We start from the raw sequence: 19037 nt of genomic DNA, 5'->3' as shown, positions 1-19037 counted from the left end.
TGAACAGAAAACCAGATACAAAATCACAGGCTTTAACAGACAAAACAAGCTCAACTCAATGCTAGACGGATCAGCAGAGAAAGAAATCTGGGGCAAGAGGTTCAAAGTAACTGCAGACTGATTTCTTTTTGGCCACCCACTTATAAAAAACGATTGATGGTGTTAGCAGCCTGAAGATCCAGTTTGAAAGAGGAAGCTTGACCTAGAGGGACTTCATATTTGATGAGCTTAAATTCATCAATTTTTAGAAGTGTCATTTAAATGCACAATAAAAGAAATTAAATGTAGACATCCTGATATTTACATGCAGTAGCCTCTGAGGAGTCCCTGTTGATTAAATTATTCAGTGGGCACCGTCAGATAAGTCACTTAAGTAAGCATAATCCTCTCTTCTCATCTTTGTTTTCCAGCATGACCTTTTCTTTTTCCCATCCCCAGTTCTCCCCTTCTGGCCTTGGTATAACTGGAGTGGATGAGCAGTAAAAGCAGTGAGGGGATTTAAGAAGTTTTTTCATTCCAGATGAAGAGCTAACAGTCACCCCCCCCCCGCCCTTGCTTAGCTTTGGAGAAGCTGACATAGCTTCCAGTAACTTTTACACATCTGTCTCTAAGCTCAGTGTATTTCTCTGCTGTTATACAAGAGGCTCAAAATAAATGTAAGAGAATGTGCTCAGTGTGGGTCCATTGACAAAACTGGCATCCTATGTTCCCATGGCCTGCCTCATGGGCTCCACAGATGCTCTGGACCACCCTGCTTACCACTGAGCAATCTCCACCAGGATGCTACCTCCACTGGCTTTTCCTGCTCCTTAAGAGACTATCCATGGCTGTTTCTAATAAAACCAATTATGACTAAGGACACTTGCATACATAATGAAGTATGTGTACTATGAACAAACAAGAGGGTATTTAAAACTAAAGCAGCAATTGCATATTCTATTCAGAATTAAGACTGGCCATATTTGTGGAAATTGAAAGACCTGGGTCGTAGCTGGACCATAGCAATGGTGGGTGATCCACAGCAGGTTACCCTTGCCCTGGCTTGGTCATTCCCCAAGAAAAGCAGCACTTTTTGCTGACACCCATGCCACTTTGCAACAAAACCTAGACAGATTTGTCAATAGATGACTTGCTTTTGTCCTTACCCTCTGCTTCCGCAGGCTTCCTGGGCTGGTGGGTGATGGACTTGGTGACTTGCCCGAGCGTGGAGTAGAGAGCTGACTACCAGGGGTTCCATTAACTAGAAATAAGAGGAATCACACAGAGAGAAAAACAGCACATTAAAGAATTTTCATAGCAATTCATCTTCCCAAGGAAATAGACAGTCAGAGGAGGCACATCAGCTAAAAATTAGACCCATAATGTGACTCAGGAAGAAAAGCCTTAGGGAATAGCCATCTTCAGACACTCACTGTTCTGTCAATCTTGTGTTTAATACAACATCAGGTTATATAATTTTTAAAAATGTACTTTGCACAAGTTATTTATTTATTTATTTATTTATTTATTTATTTATTTATTTATTTTGGAGGCTTTATTTAAGCCAAGAGAGATTTTCATGAGTATGTTCAAGGCTTTGAGACACATGCATGTGTGTGTGTGTCTTTAGTTACCCAGTGGGAGAAAATGTTGAAATCACTCACAGGTGGCATTCCCAGAGACTTAAAAAAAAATGGACCATTGTGTTTTTATAATTTAATAACTCACTTCTAGACATTTCTACATTCATTTATGTCCTGTCTATCCCCCCAGCCTGATTCTGATGTGTCTGCCTCAAACAGGACAAAATAATTGCCTGCAGATGCTGAGAAACCCCACACAGTTTGTCTTTGTTGCAATTTCAACTGATAAAAAAAAGCTGCCAACAGGTCTCAAACTCTGGAATTCTACCCAACACTCAAGTTGTGGGAAACATTGTCAGCAAGCTGAGATGAAACCAAGGAGCCAGGCTATCCTTTTCTCTAGCTAGCGCCACCTTTGGGAACACATACCCCCCCCCCCCCCCCGAAGACACGACTGTATAAAGATATCAAAGGCTGCCTGCTACTCTAACTTGGAAACCTTGCAGATATGCACAGGGAGAGAAGAATCAGACAGGAGACACATACATTCTGGGAGGTGCCCTGAGGGGAAAGAGACGGCAGTGCATTCCACTTACCTTCTATGAGCTCTAACATGGACACAGTCTTAGTGTTTGACCTGAAAATAGCCAAGAGCCAGAGCCTCTTCTCAGCACCAAGCCCAGCACCCAGCCCAGCACCCGCAGACTGGGAAGCAGTTGGATTAGCTAGGGAAGGCTAAGGCTGCTCGGGGAGCGGGCTGAATGAGATGCAGGATTCATCAGCAGATGCCTTTTCCTGCGTAAGGCTGACGTCTTCCCAGCGGCAGTGGGAGGTGCGGGTTCTGTCTTAGGCTACATCAAAGGTGTCAATTAAGCCTCTTGCCAACGCGTTGCCACCGCAACCCCCACCAGACACACACTCACTCCTCACTCCGGAAGCCCCAGCCGGCTCAATCCCTTTGCACTGAATCATAATGAAGCGCCTCTGGGGGCTGGCAACTCAGTGACTCACACAAGAATCAAAATGACAATAACTCTCCCAAAACCTGGCAAGTTGCAGGTGATAGGGACACACAAAAGTCTCTGTGTTTGTTGATTTTATTTTTCATACACCGAGTTCTCATAAAAAAACGTAAGGAGCCAGCGGGGGGGGGGGGGGGGGGGAGAGACTCCTTGACACCTTTTGTCACTACTCCAAAGATCTTTAAAATGCCACATACTGTACTAATTGGTAGTTTTTCCTTTGAAGTATATTGATAACTATTTCTTTAAAAACTTGGGAGGGGGTTTATTTACTGATGTTTTGCGTGGCACAACAGCAAGCTGTGAGCGTTTTAATTTGCTTGCATGCTACTGGGCTGTCTTTATTTGATGGGTCTCATTGTTCATGGCTTACTGCACTGGACTTCCCAGCCAGTGGTCTCTAAGGGAAGGGCTAGACTAGGAAACAGAAGATTTCAGCATTGTTGTAGATGCAGAATCCATACCTACCAAGAGAAGAGTTGCTGCACCTAGTGGTTGGCTAAAGGGCACCTTTTATTAAATTATCATCAAAGCGCCCACTAATTCATTGCTTCTAAATGACCTTAGATTCTGTGTGCACAATGAAGAATGCAGGTGTGTGTGTGTGTGTGTGTGTGTGTGTGTGTGTGGGTGTATGTCTCAGATGCCAGGCACCAAGTAAATATTTTCACCTGTGAAGCTGGAAAGATATTAGACACATCTTAAAGCAAGACTAACTGAGACATAAAGTGCTTCTCATTTTCACTGAGTAAATATTTCACTATGTCCCTGATATGACCAGATACTATGTTTAAAGGAAGAAAGAAGGGAGTAGACCACGAAAGGGGGTGGGGAGTGGATCCAAGAGGGAGAAAGTTTACAGTGCAGAAGGATTTGAGAGAGCTTACAGGGAGGGATAAACATCACTAAGGACGTGTGAAATAAATCATATGGAAACCTGTTTTATAGGTTAATTAAAATATAATTTTTAACGAGCTAAGATAAAAAGGTCATGGGAGGGGAGAGTGCTCCTTCCGGAAGCTACAAAAGTACTGCTGATAGAGTCTTCCCCAGGAGCTGTTGGTCAAGGGAGTGCCACTGATGCCCGAAAGAATTCAGCTTACTGCCATCGACCTGGCTGTCCACCAGAACTGATGGTCAACCCTGTTGCCGATGCCACATACTATGGGCACTGAATGAAGGTAAATCAAGCTGGAGGAGATCTAAAAGCTTCTTTCCAGCAGGCTGTGGTGGTTTGAGTGTGAGTGGTTCCCGTAGGCTTACACAGTTGAACTTTTGGTTCCAGGTTGGTGAACTATTAAGGAAGGATTAGGAGGCATGGCTTTGTTAGATGAGATATGTCACTGAGTATGGGCTGTGAGGTTTCAGAAGCCTGCCCCAGGCCCAAACTCCACACCCCTGTCTCTATTTTTCTAAAGTAGTTGTGCTTTCAGCTACTGTTTCAGTGCCATGCCTGCCTGTCTACCACCATGCCTCTTGCCATGATGATCATGGACTAACCCTCTAAAACTATGAGCAAGTCCCCAATTAAGTGCTATCTCTATATGCCGCACTGGCCATAGCACCTTTTCACAGCAATAGGAAAGTAACTATGACACTGGCTTTCAAGGTGCTGGAAGGTGCTATGCAGGATGCTGGAGAAGAAAAGTCATCACCTAGCTGTGAACCTTTTGAGCTACAGTAAGATCAGTCCTGGCAAGATGTGCCTACTGTGTAATAGTGGCATGAATGTATGGTTGATAACCAACTACTATTTTAATGGGATAGAGGCCTTATCTCAGGAAGGAATTCATGCCTGTACCATTAACCTGGTCAAGAGCTAATGGCCAAGAAACTGTAGGCCATGCAGGGAACCCACTACTATAATTTTACTACATGGACACATGGCCAAACCGTATTCTAAGTAGACATGTTTATATCCATAGACTGGCAATGCTATGAATCTTACTTAGAGAAACTTCTTATTTCCGCTGGTAGTGCTTAGTGCAGAGACTCATAACTGGTTTAAAATGCCAAGCCTCAGGAACATTCTGGAAGAAGAGACACATGGAGAATGGGAAGGAGAGCCAAGAAGGACATCTTTGGGGCATGACATGGCCGTTGTACCCATGAACTCCCCGAATCTGTTGTTATACAGACAAAACCTACACAAGATTACACCCATCAACATTTCATCCTGCAAGAGGTCCCAGCCTTCCTGAAGTTCTACTGACAACTAACCGACTAACGGTTGCTAGGGAAAGGGGTGTCACTTTCTCCAGTCACATAGCCTTGATACATTTTCCATGCTTCTGTAAACAGCCTCTCACCTCCACTCATGCAAGCACCTCTAGTTAATGTAATGGGTCGTGCAGACATAGAAAGATAGGAAAGTAGGTGGGAAGCACTAGGGAGAGTAAGGATTTTAGCAGAGAGGGAGGGGGACGACAGAGACTAATGGGGTAAAAATGACTAAAGTTTATCATATACATACATAAAACTGTTAAAGACTAAAATAAATAGACAAATAAATAAAGATTTTGGAGGGTCAGGTATGGTGGTAGAAGTCTATCAACTTTTGCAGTTATGAAATGGATGTAGAGGGATAGTATTTGATTCGGCCCAGGATACACAATCATATCAAGGGACTCTGGGTCATATAAGAAGACCCAGGAGAGGCAAAAGGGTGTGTGGGTAATCAGGTAGAATCACTCCATGCTAGAGTTTGCATATCACTAGGAATTAAAATGAGCATTAGGGAGGGAAAAAACCCACAACTTCTGCTGAAGTAGGGGCTCTCCTAAGTGAAAAAAAATGGCCAAGAAATGTCTTCAGGAAACGATTAAGGGTATTTGTGTCTCTCTGGAAGAAACAGGGCACAGAGGGATGGACAGACTTGCCTGTGACAATTTTAAAATACAAAGGTGTCTTGAGGTAACATCAGTGGTTAGACGTTTTCCATCTTACCCCAGACAGTTCTTTGTAACAGAATCAAAATGCACATGGACTTTTGATCTGTCTTTTCCTTTTCTGGAAGCACAGACCTAAATTCTGCTGTAAAAGGTAGACACAAAAAGAGGAAGGAAGGAGAACCACTGTGGGGCTTCTAGGATGTAAAAGATGTTAAGAGAAGCTACACACCAAACCTACTTCATACTTACTACCACCTCAGCTGGAAGTCCCCACCCCTTGCTTGCTAGAGTAACTAAGCTTCCTCAGGAGCAAATGACTGCATGGTTTCTCAAGGCTTTCTGCACATTTGAAGATGTTTGTGCTATAAAAGGCAAAGAGCCCAGAGCTCCATTTGGCCTTCAGGACTTTTGTTAAAAAAAAAAAAAAGAAAAAGAAAGGAAGGAAGGAAGGGAGGAAGGGAGAAAGGAAGGAAGGAAGGAAGGAAGGAAGGAAGGAAGGAAGGAAGGAAGGAAGGAAGGAAGGAAGGAAGGAAGAGATTTTACAAAGAATTTGCATTTGTAAATTGTGTCTTACCTTCAAACAAAAAGTCAATTAGGAAGTTTTATCAACATCCTACCAGAATACAAAGAAATATATTAAAAAAAAACCCTAGGAAAATGTTTAGGAATGAGAATATAATTCATAGAATATAATTTCATGAATTGTAATGAACAAATTCAAATTATTACTATTACTTTGGTTTTTGGAGACAAGGTCTTGCTAAGTATCTCAGGCTAGACTGGAATGTGATCTTTGTCTTTTCAGCCTGTTGAGGGCTGACTATAGCATGAGCCCCCATGCCTAGATTTTACAACAGAATTTTTACAAGTAAAAATAAAATGTCCAAGTGGATTTCTTCAGTGGTCATTGTTTCCTTTCTCTTTGAACTGCGTGTATAAGTTCCAAGCTGTTTGCTATGACTGGAAGTTCTGATTTGTCCTTTACCTTTTATGTATTTCTTAATTTAATTAATTTTAAATTATTTTTTAAATTTAATTAAGTGTTACATGGTCACTTTTTGGAATGAAATCCACTTGCCATTTCCCTGTCATTGTCTAACATGCAAGGCTTGTTTATCTTTGGCATTGAAATGTACAGGTCCAGGAAAGAAAGTGGAGGCACATGCATGGGTACCTGCAGGTCCCGGGGTGGGGCTCTGGACCATGCCTTAGACTACCCTTGATTTCCTAGACACAGAGGAGACTGTTAATGGCCCAGAATGTCTTTCAGAGCCCTGTGTCCTTGGCTTGCCACATATCAGGATGATGTAGGTAGAAGGAGAATGAGAAAGCATATAGACTCGGCAAAACCAAACCAACACAAACAAACAAAATACCCACAAGAACACAAGATGGTAGCATAGTAGGTGAAGGGAACAGTTCTTTTTCCTAAGTTTTTTCTTTTTCTTCTTCATTCGATATTTTCTTTATTTACATTTCAAATGTTATCCCTTTTCTTGGTTTCCTCTCTGAAAACCCCCTATCCCATCCCACATCTCCCTGCTTCTATGAGGATATTGCTTCACCCATCCACCCACTCCAGCTTCCCTGTCCTGGCATTCCCCTACACTGGGGCATTGAGCCTTCACAAGACCAAGGGCCTATCCTCCCACGGATGAGACCATCAGTGACCATCCTCTGCTTCATATGCAGCTGGAGCCATGGGTCCCTCCATGTGTGCTCTTTGGTTGGTGGCTTAGTCCCTGGGAGCTCTGGGGGCATCTGGTGGGTTGATATTGTTGTTCCTCCTATGTGGCTACAAACCCCGTCAGCTCCTTCTGTCTTTTCTCTAACTCCTCCGTTGGGGACCCTGTGCTCAGTCCCATGGTTGGCTGCGAGCATCCACCTTTGTATTTGTCAGATTCCAGCAGAGCCAGGTGAGACAGAGCTTTGATGACTCTGAATAGCCCATATGCTGGGTGGGAGCGATGGAGAGGAGTGGCCACCAGCAACAGCAGCGGTAAATGATAGAAAGACACATTTCCTGGTATTTTCCAGTTCATTCACGCAGTCAGCAACCACCCAGAAGGAACCATGATCCAAATAGGTTAAATGACAGAAGTTTTGAGTTTCTAACAGTTGGTTCAAGGCTGTGGTTATAGTGAGGGGCTTAGCACAAGCAACATGGGTCAGCACAGCTACTGGCAAGAAACCCCTTTGAACCTCTACCCACCATTTGAGACAGCATATCCTTCTCCCACCTCTGCCTGGGAGCCAGGCTGGGGCAACCTAATCATGAAATCATGGAGAACATTCCCAGGCAAGACCCCACAGCCATGGGGTCTCGCCTGCTTGAACTTCTTAGCTGCGTTCTCACTTTGGTGGCTCTATGAACTCCTTGTATTGTGGCTTCCAGAATGAAGTATCTCTCCCACCACCTCCATCTTCTTGCTTTTGAGGCTATTACTTCTCACTCACAGTTTTCTAGACCCCTCTAAACTGCTCTCAGAAAGGCAGACAACCCTGAGGGTTCTATTTTCATCTTTGCAAATCTCTGGATAGGGCAGAGGAGTCATACATTTATGTTGTTTAAAAAATTTACTTTCTGCCAGGGTCTACACTGTCAGCTCAAATCTCCTTACTAAAACAGTCACTTATGTTTCCTGACTTTTCTGTGGCACCACACGTTTCTCATGTCTAAAGGAGTAACTGCCCTTACCCCTGCCCTGGACAAACAGAATCGATCTCCGTTGCTCTCATCCTCATATTTGGTTAAAGTCATTGGTTTACAACCCTTGGAAATTTTCCTTCATTTCCAACAGGGTTTCAGTTCTCTCCTGCTAATTTCTTTCCAGGGGGACCATAGGACCCCAGAGCATCCCTCCCTGCACATAGACTTGTTCTGTCTAGGGTGGTGCCCTGCTGCCGAGACTCAGGAGTAGCCCTTGACAACCCTTCTTAAGTCCTCTTTCACCTCCTAACAGCTATAACAGGAAACATGGCTTTGTGGTCCTGTGTAATCTGACATGTAACTCAGCTATGTCATGTTTTCCAGACCTTTCCAGAATTCCATTCCAGAGACTCTGATTGTGAAGCCCAGGATCACTGCAAACTCCTACTCCTCAAGCCTTTTGAGTGTTGAGATTATAGGCATGTGTAACCAAGCTCAGTTCCTTACTGTACTGATAACTAGTCGTTATACTTTCATGCTTTATGCCTTCATTTAAATTGGAGAGAGTATCCTTCTGGCCCTTGCTAGTATTCTAGCAAGACTCTTCCAGGACCAATTTATAAATCCTAATCTCCCAGAAGCTACTCTGACTGGGTTAATGATGCTTGCTTGCTCTCTTCATCCTCAGGGCCATCATGACACTTAGTACAGCATACTAGTAGCTCCCCACTCAACTAGAATACAAATTAATTTCTCAGCAAGGACCATGGTTTAATTGTTGTTGTCTTCTTGGGGCCTAAGGCATGCTGGATGAGGCAGATGCTCAGAAAGTGTCTAATTAACCTGGCATTAACAATGAGGAGCTATACAAGTCTGTTGGTACAAGATGCTATCCTCAAGTAAACGTTACGTCATGATAATGGTTCAGAGCTGTGAACCCCGTTTGGAGCAAGTGCTGAATGGGTGAGAAGAAAATAGTTGTGGGAATAGGTTTTAGATACTTGAAAAATTGGAAACACAAGAGATGAACCATTAAGCTCTTGGTGAATTTTATCTTCAATAATTCTGCTGGAGCCCCAAAGCAGAAATATTCCTTCATACAGTACAGACAGCTGAGTCTTTGTACTGAAAGAAAGGATGGAGCTAAGATTAATAGCTAGCAGTTTTCATTTGAAGGTATCTGATAGAAACCAATAGAATTTGCCAAATTAGTCTAGTGAGTTCATTAAAATTTTCTACACTTCTCCAGCTTTGATTCTGCTCTTATCTGCATATGTTGCATAAAATATTGTATATATCTGTAAAAAATGTAAAATTTAAACAGCATAAATAAAAAGACCAAGATTCCTGGAGTCACAGATAAGTAAGTTTTATGCCTGGGCTATACAGAATAGTGTTTGAATCATAGGAGAAGGTCAGGGTCTAAGGCTTTTCTCTTCTGAATGTTCTCCCTCACATCTCTAGCTCTCAGCACCAACCTCCACAGAACGTCTCTGTTCACGATTGAACACTTGTTGCCACGAGTGTTTCTGTACATCACAGGCAATGTAGCTGTCCCTCCATAGGCTTGTGTGGTTGGTTGTTTCCTCCCATGAATACTGCAATCTACAAATATTCAAGTCTTGTACAAACTAGCATAGTATCTCCCTATAACCTATGCATAGATGCTTATGTAGTAATCTCTAGATTATCTACAATAACTGTAAAAACATAAATACAACACAAACAGTGATTATATCTCATTACCTAGGGAATAACAACCCCCCAAATAAGCTACATATTCTGTACAGATGCAATTTTTTTTTCCTGAGTATTTTTGACCCATGGTTGGTTGAACTGGCAATGGAGAAGCTACAGATACAGAGAGAACTGTCCTAAGAATATATGCTTCTGAAGGTAGGGGTGATGCATTCCTTCATTGTTAACTTGAGGTGTTAAGTATGTTTGCCATAACAATCTATGAAGACAGAGATTCAAAGTAGAAGATGTAACTTGACGAAAAGTTGTCTACACAGCTTCAATGGAATAGAAACTAAAACAAATCTGCCCTAGTGCCAATGTTCTTGTAAGATATCCAAGGCAAGGCCTACATTTTGAAATATCTAAGTTTTAGGAAGATGGCAATAATCTAGTTTTAAGTTAGACCCTCTGGTTTCTTCATACCTTCCATATTATGAAACAATATGAAGGTAAACTAAACTCTCTTGATCTTTATTTAAATCTGTTCAGTTCATATTAGTCTCTCTCTCTCTCTCTCTGTGTGTGTGTGGGGGGGGGGGGGGCGTGGTGTGCATGTATGTATATGTGTTAGAGATTGGTTCTAATGTTTTGATTCAATTGGGAATCAAGTGCTAAAGGTCCTTGTCCCCAGTTGGTTTTAGATCAGTTAATAAAGATGCTAGCAGCTAATGGCTGGGAAATGGAGATAGGGTGGGACCCTTAGAGTTGTATGGGCTAGGACACAGTGGGGAGGAGAAGAAGAAATCACCATGAAGTGGTGGGATACAGGTGGACATAGGAACTGCAAAAGTTAAATCCAACCAGCCATGTAAGATTTTAGCTATGTGGCTACTGGCCAGTTCCCCAATTGGGCCTAGGGTAGCAGGCAGAGGATTAGAAGTACCCAGCCATTGAGCTAGATGGTATATTAAAAATAACCTAATGTGTGTGTGTGTCTTTTATTTGCAGATCCAAAGATTCTGTGGGCAGGTAGCTGGGAGCAGGACCCACTGGGAGACTAAAGTGGAATACTGTAAATCACTGCTACATATATGTATGCAGGCGTGCACGCCTACATGCTGTGTGTATGTTGTACATGTGTATGAGCATGATGTGTGCAGGTATGCATGCCTACATGTTGAGACCAGAAGACTGTTAGGTGTCTTACTCTCACTGAACCTAAACTTAGTCTCTTTCAACAATGCCAGTTGCCCACCAGGCTTGGGGATTCTGCTCATATCTGTCCCTTATGTTGGAATCACAGGCATCTGTGGGTATGCCTGGCTTTATTATATGGGTACTAGGTATTCAAACTTAGGCCCTTGTGCTTGTCACCAAACAGTGGAGAAGCTAAATTCTTCCAGGGGAATTTGTAATACAGCAGGTTCCGAGTCACACTGCCATTTCCATGTCTATAATTAGGCTGTACAACAGTCAAGAGGCTGTCCATATATTGAGTCACTTAGAGATCTATCTATATGGTAGCTAGGACTAAGAATGGTTCTAGCAGCTTGTAGCCAAGAAAGATGAAGACAGGAATCCACCTCTGTGAGGCCAAGAGAGAAAGACCAGCAAACCATGTCTCTCCTCCCCAGTTAACCAGAGTCAAAGGAGCTCTCTCTGCTTGTTTCCTTTCCTTTACCAGAATCCAGTGGTACTTAAACTTAGGCGTACACCAGAATTACCTGGGTTGTTCTAGAGATTTCAGTCTGAGTGGCCCCATTCCAGAGTTTCTGAGTCAGTGGATCTGAAGTGGTGCTCAAGGCTTTATATGCCTGGCATGTTCTCAGGTGGTGGTGAGGAGGCTGAGAACCACTCTCTCACTGTTGCTTGAATTGTGACAAGCAACTCTTTGATGGAACTCCCCTGAAAGACTGCTCAAGCAGAGATTCCTAGCCTTAGCACCCAAGAGGATGGAGGTCATCACGCACACTACCTCTTCCCAAGCAACTCTCATGAGCTGTAAACGTCGAGTCTTGAGCTTCAGCAAAGTCTTATTTCATGCTCTATCCTCTCTCCGCGTATGGTGCCAAGCAAGGATCTCTCTCTCTCTCTCTCTCTCTCTCTCTCTCTCTCTCTCTTCCTCCCTCCCTCTCTCTCTCTCTGCTTATAGTTAAACTCAGCAATAATGGCAATAATGAACTATGAGCTTGTCTCAAGGGCCAGCCATGTTTTGGCCAGCCCACAGTTCTGACTGGCTACGTGGGAAAGGGGCAGTGTCTTCTTTCACCATTAGAGTAAGTGTCGAGCCTCTGATGCTTGACCATGGAGAAGCGGGAAGAGGAAGAGTCTCACAAGGGGGATGAGTCACAGAGAACCAGCCCATTAATGATGCCTTGGAGGCAGCCAAGTCAGGTCCCTTATGTAACTTCCTCTGGGCCAGTGTGAAGCCAGGAACAGCCTCCCTTAGATCCAAAGATCTTTTGAGCTAATTTGCAGAGCTCCTCATCATGAAATCAGGTGGCAGCCATGTTGTTGTGCTTAGCATTGATAATTTCTATCTCAACATATATATCTTTTAACCATAACAAAAGAGATTTTATACTTGAGACCAAAAGTCAATATCTGGTAACTGACTTGTGTTTATCTTACGACCAGAGAAAGTGAGAAGTAAAAATGAATTAAATTCATAGATAGGTGAATAGTACTATAAACAAGAGTAAAAAGTTATGATAACTGCAAAACAGCATATATGAATATACAAAAGAACATAAATGGATACACAGGTTAATTAATTAAAGAGATCAAAAGAGATGCTAATGAGGCTGAGATATTCTCTATCCCAGGACACAGTCACTTCCAACAGCAACATCTGAGCCCATTCAGAAACTGACCTAGCCCAGGTCTCGCAGTGACAGGCCTCCCCAGGTCCCAACATCTCATTACTTTTAGCCCCACATCCAAATGAGGTAACCCAGGCCAGTGTCACAAGAATGAAAAACAGATTCAGCAAAGACAAACTGGAACCCCTCCGTAAGCCAGCCCCAAGTAGAATCAGTTTCCCCGTGGAAATTTCTAGACCCGAAGAGAGATGAGCCAGGTGCAAGGTGCAGCAGCTGGCGAAGCGCTTCCATTTGGAGCATCTCCATATTTCCCGAGTCTCAGTAAGCGTGTGTTTCTAAGTTTGATGTTTTCCCCCTACAGCCAACATGCTAGACTTGGGCAAATCTGTTCATCCGCTTGAACACATTCTAAAATTATAAACCAGAACCGACGCCTGCTTGAGAACCTCATGCTCGAAGCTCCACACAGCCTCGGCTGCAGCTGCGTCAGAAACCAGGCAGTTGCTTGGGAGGTTACTTAGTGGCTTTACCTGAGCTGGTGGAGGCTGGGGACTTGCTTCTCCGGGAAGGTCCTGGGCTCTTGGTTGTGCCTCTGCGGGACGCTGATGCTATTTTGGTGTAAGAAGTTGATTTCACCACTCGACATTCTGGGGAAAGAATGACAAGACACATGAGGGTTGGGGGACAGCCAAGTCGGGGACACTCCAAGACTCCAAATTTACATTACTTTACAATAGTATTGTGATTAATTTGGAATAGGCTGATAGAGGGGTACTTTCATTGGCTTTCTAGCCATGGGCCCCTTCAATGATCTATGTTCTTGTGATTTTACCCATGAATTTTTTTTGCCAAATAAAACGTTAGAACGTTCAACTTTACAAAGAAAGACATGTGAGGGAAGCTCCCACCCACTTTGACAGGCCCCTGTGTATTGTCCTGGGCCCTTATTGGGATAATTGCATCAGTGTGATATGTGGGAGCTAGAGGTGGGTAACACTGGAAATCAGGTGTAATGGTCCTTCTTACAAGGACATGGTGACCTTCAATATACCATCAGGAAGCTGCAAGGAAGCTGGCTTTGCATCTATAAGAGTGCCTTTCTGTGAAGATGAAAAACAGTCTCCTCTATACGTAAACTCTCAGTTCTCATGTTCATTACATTCAGTGCTAAGTACTGTAAATAATTTTTTAAAAAGCCCTATTTTTGTCTTCGTGAAAGGTCTGGATTAATTATGACATGTAAATGCACAACATCTTGCTTCCAAGAATCCATAGTTTATATTTAAAACATTTTTTGAAATGATAATCAATTAGATTAAAAATATGTATACTAAGATTCCCTGATAACCCATGATCAAATTATGCCTTCTTTTTAAAGTTCTAGAATATTTTTCTAATCATTTGTATTTTTAAGTAACAAGGAAGTTGATCTACCTAGTGTTCTGTGGCTAACCCTCTTTCGCTTCAAGTAGCTCTTGGGAGTGCTAGTTAAATTTTTTTTCTCAACTTGACATAAGCTAGAACCATTTGGGAAGAGGGAACTTCAGTTGAGAAAAGCCTGCATTGAATTGGCCCGAGAGCATGTCTGTGTCACATCTCCTTGACTGATGATTGATGTGGTATAGTCCAGCCCACTATAGCTAGTGCCACCTCTGGACAAGGTGGTTTTGGGTGGTATAAAAAAGCAAGCTGAGCACAACCCAAGGAACAAATCAATGACCAGCACTCCTCCACGGTCTCAGCTTCAGTTCGTGCCTCCAGGTTCCTGCCCCACTTGAGTTATCCCCTTGGCTTCCCTCAGTGATGGAAGTGGTATTGGGGGATGAATACTCCAAATAAACCTTTGATCCTCAGGTTGCATGGTCTCTGTCACAGCAACAGAAAAGCAAACTAACTCATGGGCCTTTACACACTGGCATTTGGTAGCTGTCAAGCATTTTGCCACACGGAGAATTCTAGTTCACTTAAGCATTTAAACTTTAAACTGCTTTCAGCATTTAGTTACGGTAATAACTCAGTAGCATCCCCATAAATGAGCATTTAGTCACCTGGTTATTTCCCTCATATGTGTTTAGTCCTTGGAACTTGAAATTCAATTTTTAGTAACTAGAAGAATACATTGTCAGTGCTCAAAATATTTGCTGAATGAGTGGGTTGGAAGATAAGGAATTCTCTCCTTAAATTATCTCTTAAAAATGTACCTTTCTGTGTTTGTGAACCTGCTTGCCTGTATGCCCACCATATGCATGCAGTGCCCATGGAGACCAGAAGAGGGCACTGGATCTCCTGGATCTCGAGTGACCAATGGTTGTGATCTGCCATGTGGTCTGCTGGGAACTCAACCATTAACGGCTAAGTCATTCCTCCAACTCCCATAAATTCTTAAAAAGTCCTTGTCCTCTATTTGGTGTCTCACTCAAATCATGCTTTCATTAGCATATGATCATTTTTTTTTTCTGATCTCTTGTGCTTTAGCGTTATTGTTCTAATTTATTTTTGGAATTTTTCTAAGCAAAATTAAGATATCATTGCTTAAGATCTGAAGTGGGTTTGTTGCCAACAATGTTGCAGCTTTTGTTTTTGTTTTCTTACACACATAGTCATTATGTGTATTTCTTCTTTTCCAAGGACCTATTTCTGGGCTTTGCTTGCTTGAGGTTGAGTAAACCTTTCTTTTATTGGCTTGTAAGAATACATGCTTTATATTAAACTTTTATTCTTTAGTCTATCATGCATAAAATGATATTAGTAACATATTTCTCTTTGTTGGCAGTTGTTGAAATATGTTAACCTTTTGAATCTTTAAGTGCAGTATTAAAAATTAAAGAAAGGGTCTGGGGAATGCCTGGTACTCTCAAGGTCCTGAATTTAATCCTCAGAAGAGCACACACACACACATACACACACACACACACACAGAGAGAGAGAGAGAGAGAGAGAGAGAGACCTCTAATCTGTTAATTTTTTCATTATAACTTCTAAATTAACAGTTAAACACTACCAGATATAATACTGGTACCTGGCTTCATGTTGGTAACATACATCCCTATCCATGCAATTTACCATTTTCTAAGTTATGGTTTTTTCCCTTATCTGCTTTGAATAAGGTGGTTGCCATTGCCTAGTAAAGGAAAAACAGATGTGCAAAAGAAACATCAATGCTACAAGGCTAGAAACAAGAAAGAAGATTAAAAACAAACAAGCAAACCAAAAACCAAAAACCAAGCTCCTCCTGTAGGCTTATCAACACAAAGCCAAAGGAACGATCAAGAAAACCTAGCAGTGTAACACTGAAATACAACCAGAAACAGTGAGTTCCTTCACATGCCATGGGACTGCAGTGGCTTAGTATGTGTCCCAAGAGGTTTTAATTCACAAAGCAAAGCCTTGGAACCAGAGAAGAAAACCTCAAATTAGCTGTCCTCACAACTGAAAATGTATTCTGGAGCTTGCCCTAGATTTTGGACATCTGCCCTGTCTTCTGGCAGTACATTAGCAACTAAACTGAATCACCACAGTGTGGCTGGTCTATGGGCATGCCTCCAGTTACATTTTTATCAAGTGCCCACTATGTGCCAGGCACTGAGGGCTGCAGGCAGGGTGATGAACAACACAAAACTGGAGTTTGCAACACCAACTGGCAGCACAGCCTTTCTCTCTCTCTCTCTCTCTCTCTCTCTCTCTCTCTCTCTCTCTCTCTCTCTCTCTCTCTCTCTCTCTCTCTCTCTCCCAATTTTAAATCAACATCAAGGCTGTAATGAGGTCAGGATGACCGGGCTCTTCATTAAGGTCATTCTGGAGGCCGCATAAATTTAAAATAATTATTTTGGAAGTTCAGTTAAGCAGGAATGAGCGTTCAAAACAGAAAGTTACCAGATGGCACACAGTGTTAATAATATCCATCTCTGAGCTTTAGCTATGAATTCAAATGTTGGTTTCAGGGTTTCCCTTGTGCTGTTTGTTACAGGGACCAGCATTTCTTGCTGGGACTCCGGCTAGCAGCACCACAGCACCAGTCTTGACACAGTAAGTTGGGATTCTTCCAGCTACAAGATAGTTTATGCAGACAGTTTATAGTATATAGAAATATACTAGCTAGTTTACTCACACAGTCTGGTCTGTGCAGAGCAAATGAAGGCATGTCGGTAAGTTTTTAAATTTAGTCCATACCAAATTATTAATCAGTCAAATCTATCCATGTATTACTCTTCTTCATTCTGTTACTCTGTTGAGTGCTAACTAGCCTGTGGATTTCTAAAGAACACTGGATAGCTGCTCAGCAAATAAGACCTGGCTTGGCATTTGTCCTATGAGAACTTGTGTAAACTCCAAGTGTTCACCTAACCGATCCACCAGCTACCTTTACAAATGAGCGAAGCCGAGTCTCCTAGAAACACGTGACTCACATCATAACCCAAGTCTCTACACTGGTGACTTTATCCCCATTTCCGTGTGTGACATCGGGCTTTAACCCTCCTTCTCCATTTGTTACAAAATCCTGGGAAATTTGTATCAGTGACTGGGAGCAGGGGAAGGTGACTGAGTAAGTAAGTGCGGATCGTAGGAACGGTGGCAAGAAACAAGTTAATAACTCAAGACACTAAGCCCAACGTTCTCCTGACATGTCCAAAGACTGAGCTCACTCTGAGATGTCAAGCTGTGTGGAAGGAGCACTGTGAAGACCGACCGTAGACTCTGAGAGATGACCACAGGCATGCCACCTGTCCCCCAGGGAAGCCATGCTGGAGATCTGTCAGATTCTGAAGGCTTGGGTTGACCAACAGAAAGAGACACAGCACAAAATTATAGGAGCAGGTTCTTTTGTTCTCTCTCCAGCTTCAAAATAAACTCAGTTAAAGAGTGTTGTGAGACTGGGGCTAGGGGAGGTGGCAATGATCGAGGAACAGAGTCCTCCAACAGCTTTCCAGTTAAAATTTTAAATTTAATTTTTAAGTTGGAATTACATTTTATAATCGTAAAAAAAAAAAAAAGTCAGGAGGGAAAAAAAAGAAACAAAACCAAATGAATTCCCTTAGAGAGAATGTCAAAATCCTTGTCAGTTTAAAACCACAATTTGAAACATGGGGAACAATCTGACCTAAATGGCCAGTAAATATAATGCCTTTCTGTTCATATAAAGGACATTGCCACCTTCTCCTGCAAGGAAGAAATTGGTACCTCATATATGGGGGCACCCACCCTTCAACAATCACATCTTTTACTATGATTGGATCACGTCTTTGACATTATTGATCAGTTCTGTAAGAGGTTGTGTGTCCTTTGTGGAGATGCTGGACAATTCTGATGCTCCTCAAACACATTTTGAAATATGATTGTAAACCGCATAAGAAATGGCCAGAGTTGCTATCAAATACCACAGTCTACTGAATGCACAGTTGTCCTTTGATATGAGTGGGGTTTGATTTCAGCTCCACACCATATATACCAAAGTCCATGAACACTGAAGTCTCTTATGAAATGGTATATTTAATAAGGCCAACTTGTAGTCTATGTAGAGTTTAAATCACCTGTAAATAAATAAGCTACAATGCAAACTGTAGCTATATGCTGTTATTTAAATAATAACAATGAAGAAACAGACATGAACATTTGAAAATGTCCCCCACAGCGTCAGATGTTTTCAGAGCTGGATTTCCATTGGGGGTGCTGTTTGGGGTTTAGGAGGTAAGGCATTGCTAGAGGAAGTATCTCACTGGGGTGAGCTTTGAGAGTGTATAACCTTGCCTTACTTCCACTTTGCTCTCTCTGCTTCCTACTTGTGGTTGGAGATGTGAGCTCTCAGCTTCGCACTCCTATCTCCATCCCTGGTGCTGGCTAACATACCTCCCTCTTGAATCATAAGCCTCAAAATCTCTTTCCTCTATAAGTTTCCTTGGCCATGATATTTTGTCACAGCAACAGAAAAGTAGTTAGTGTAGTACATGTTTAGCTTGCGATGCAGTTTGGATCTGCTGTGTTTCCAATGGTTCATAAGTTGAAGGGCTTGTTTCCTGTTGGCAGTGCTTTTCAGAGAGCATTGGGTCTTGAGGGCACTGACTTCATCAATGAGTATATCCATTAATACAGGATGTAGGGCCTGATCACAAGAAAGAGGCTACTATGGATGTGACTTTACTGGGCTTATCTTGTTTTGGATTCTTCTTTCACTTTGCTTCCTGGATGCTGTGAAGTGAAGAGTCAGCTTTTCCTCTGCCTCATGTGTCCCACATGGGGGCTCTGCTTTACCTCAGGCAATGATGTCAATAATCATTGGCTGAAAACAACAAGGGAAAATAAATTATTCCCTTTTCAATTGTTCCACTGAAGCATTAGTCATGGCCATGGAAGGCTAATACAGTACAGATGGATTTTAAGTTTCTGGTACTGGGGATTTAACCAAGGGATGCAAA

The 19037-nt window shown here is 42.4% G+C and overlaps 1 protein-coding gene across 21 annotated transcripts in view; it reads right to left on the bottom strand.

The window, feature by feature from the left end:
* The window catches only part of Dclk1 (doublecortin-like kinase 1), a 296766-nt gene that overhangs the window by 74828 nt on the left and 202901 nt on the right, over nt 1-19037 (bottom strand). For 10 of the 21 annotated variants that reach the window (XM_017319447.2, XM_006500983.4, XM_006500982.2 and 7 more), the window contains exons 5-6: nt 13158-13274; nt 1146-1240 (exon numbers count right to left, since the gene is read on the bottom strand). In XM_017319447.2, the coding sequence (XP_017174936.1) occupies nt 1146-1240; nt 13158-13274 (212 nt within the window). Of the gene's footprint in view, nt 1-1145; nt 1241-2158; nt 2576-13157; nt 13275-19037 lie in introns of those variants that run through there. The other 11 variants (NM_001357468.1, NM_001195539.2, NM_001111052.2 and 8 more) reach the window with 5 other exon arrangements.

Source organism: Mus musculus, chromosome 3 (assembly GCF_000001635.26).
Source record: "Mus musculus strain C57BL/6J chromosome 3, GRCm38.p6 C57BL/6J".
In the NCBI taxonomy this organism is placed as follows: Eukaryota; Metazoa; Chordata; class Mammalia; order Rodentia; family Muridae; genus Mus; species Mus musculus.
Note: the sequence above shows the minus strand (reverse complement) of the source record. Positions and strands in the feature narration are given on the sequence as shown.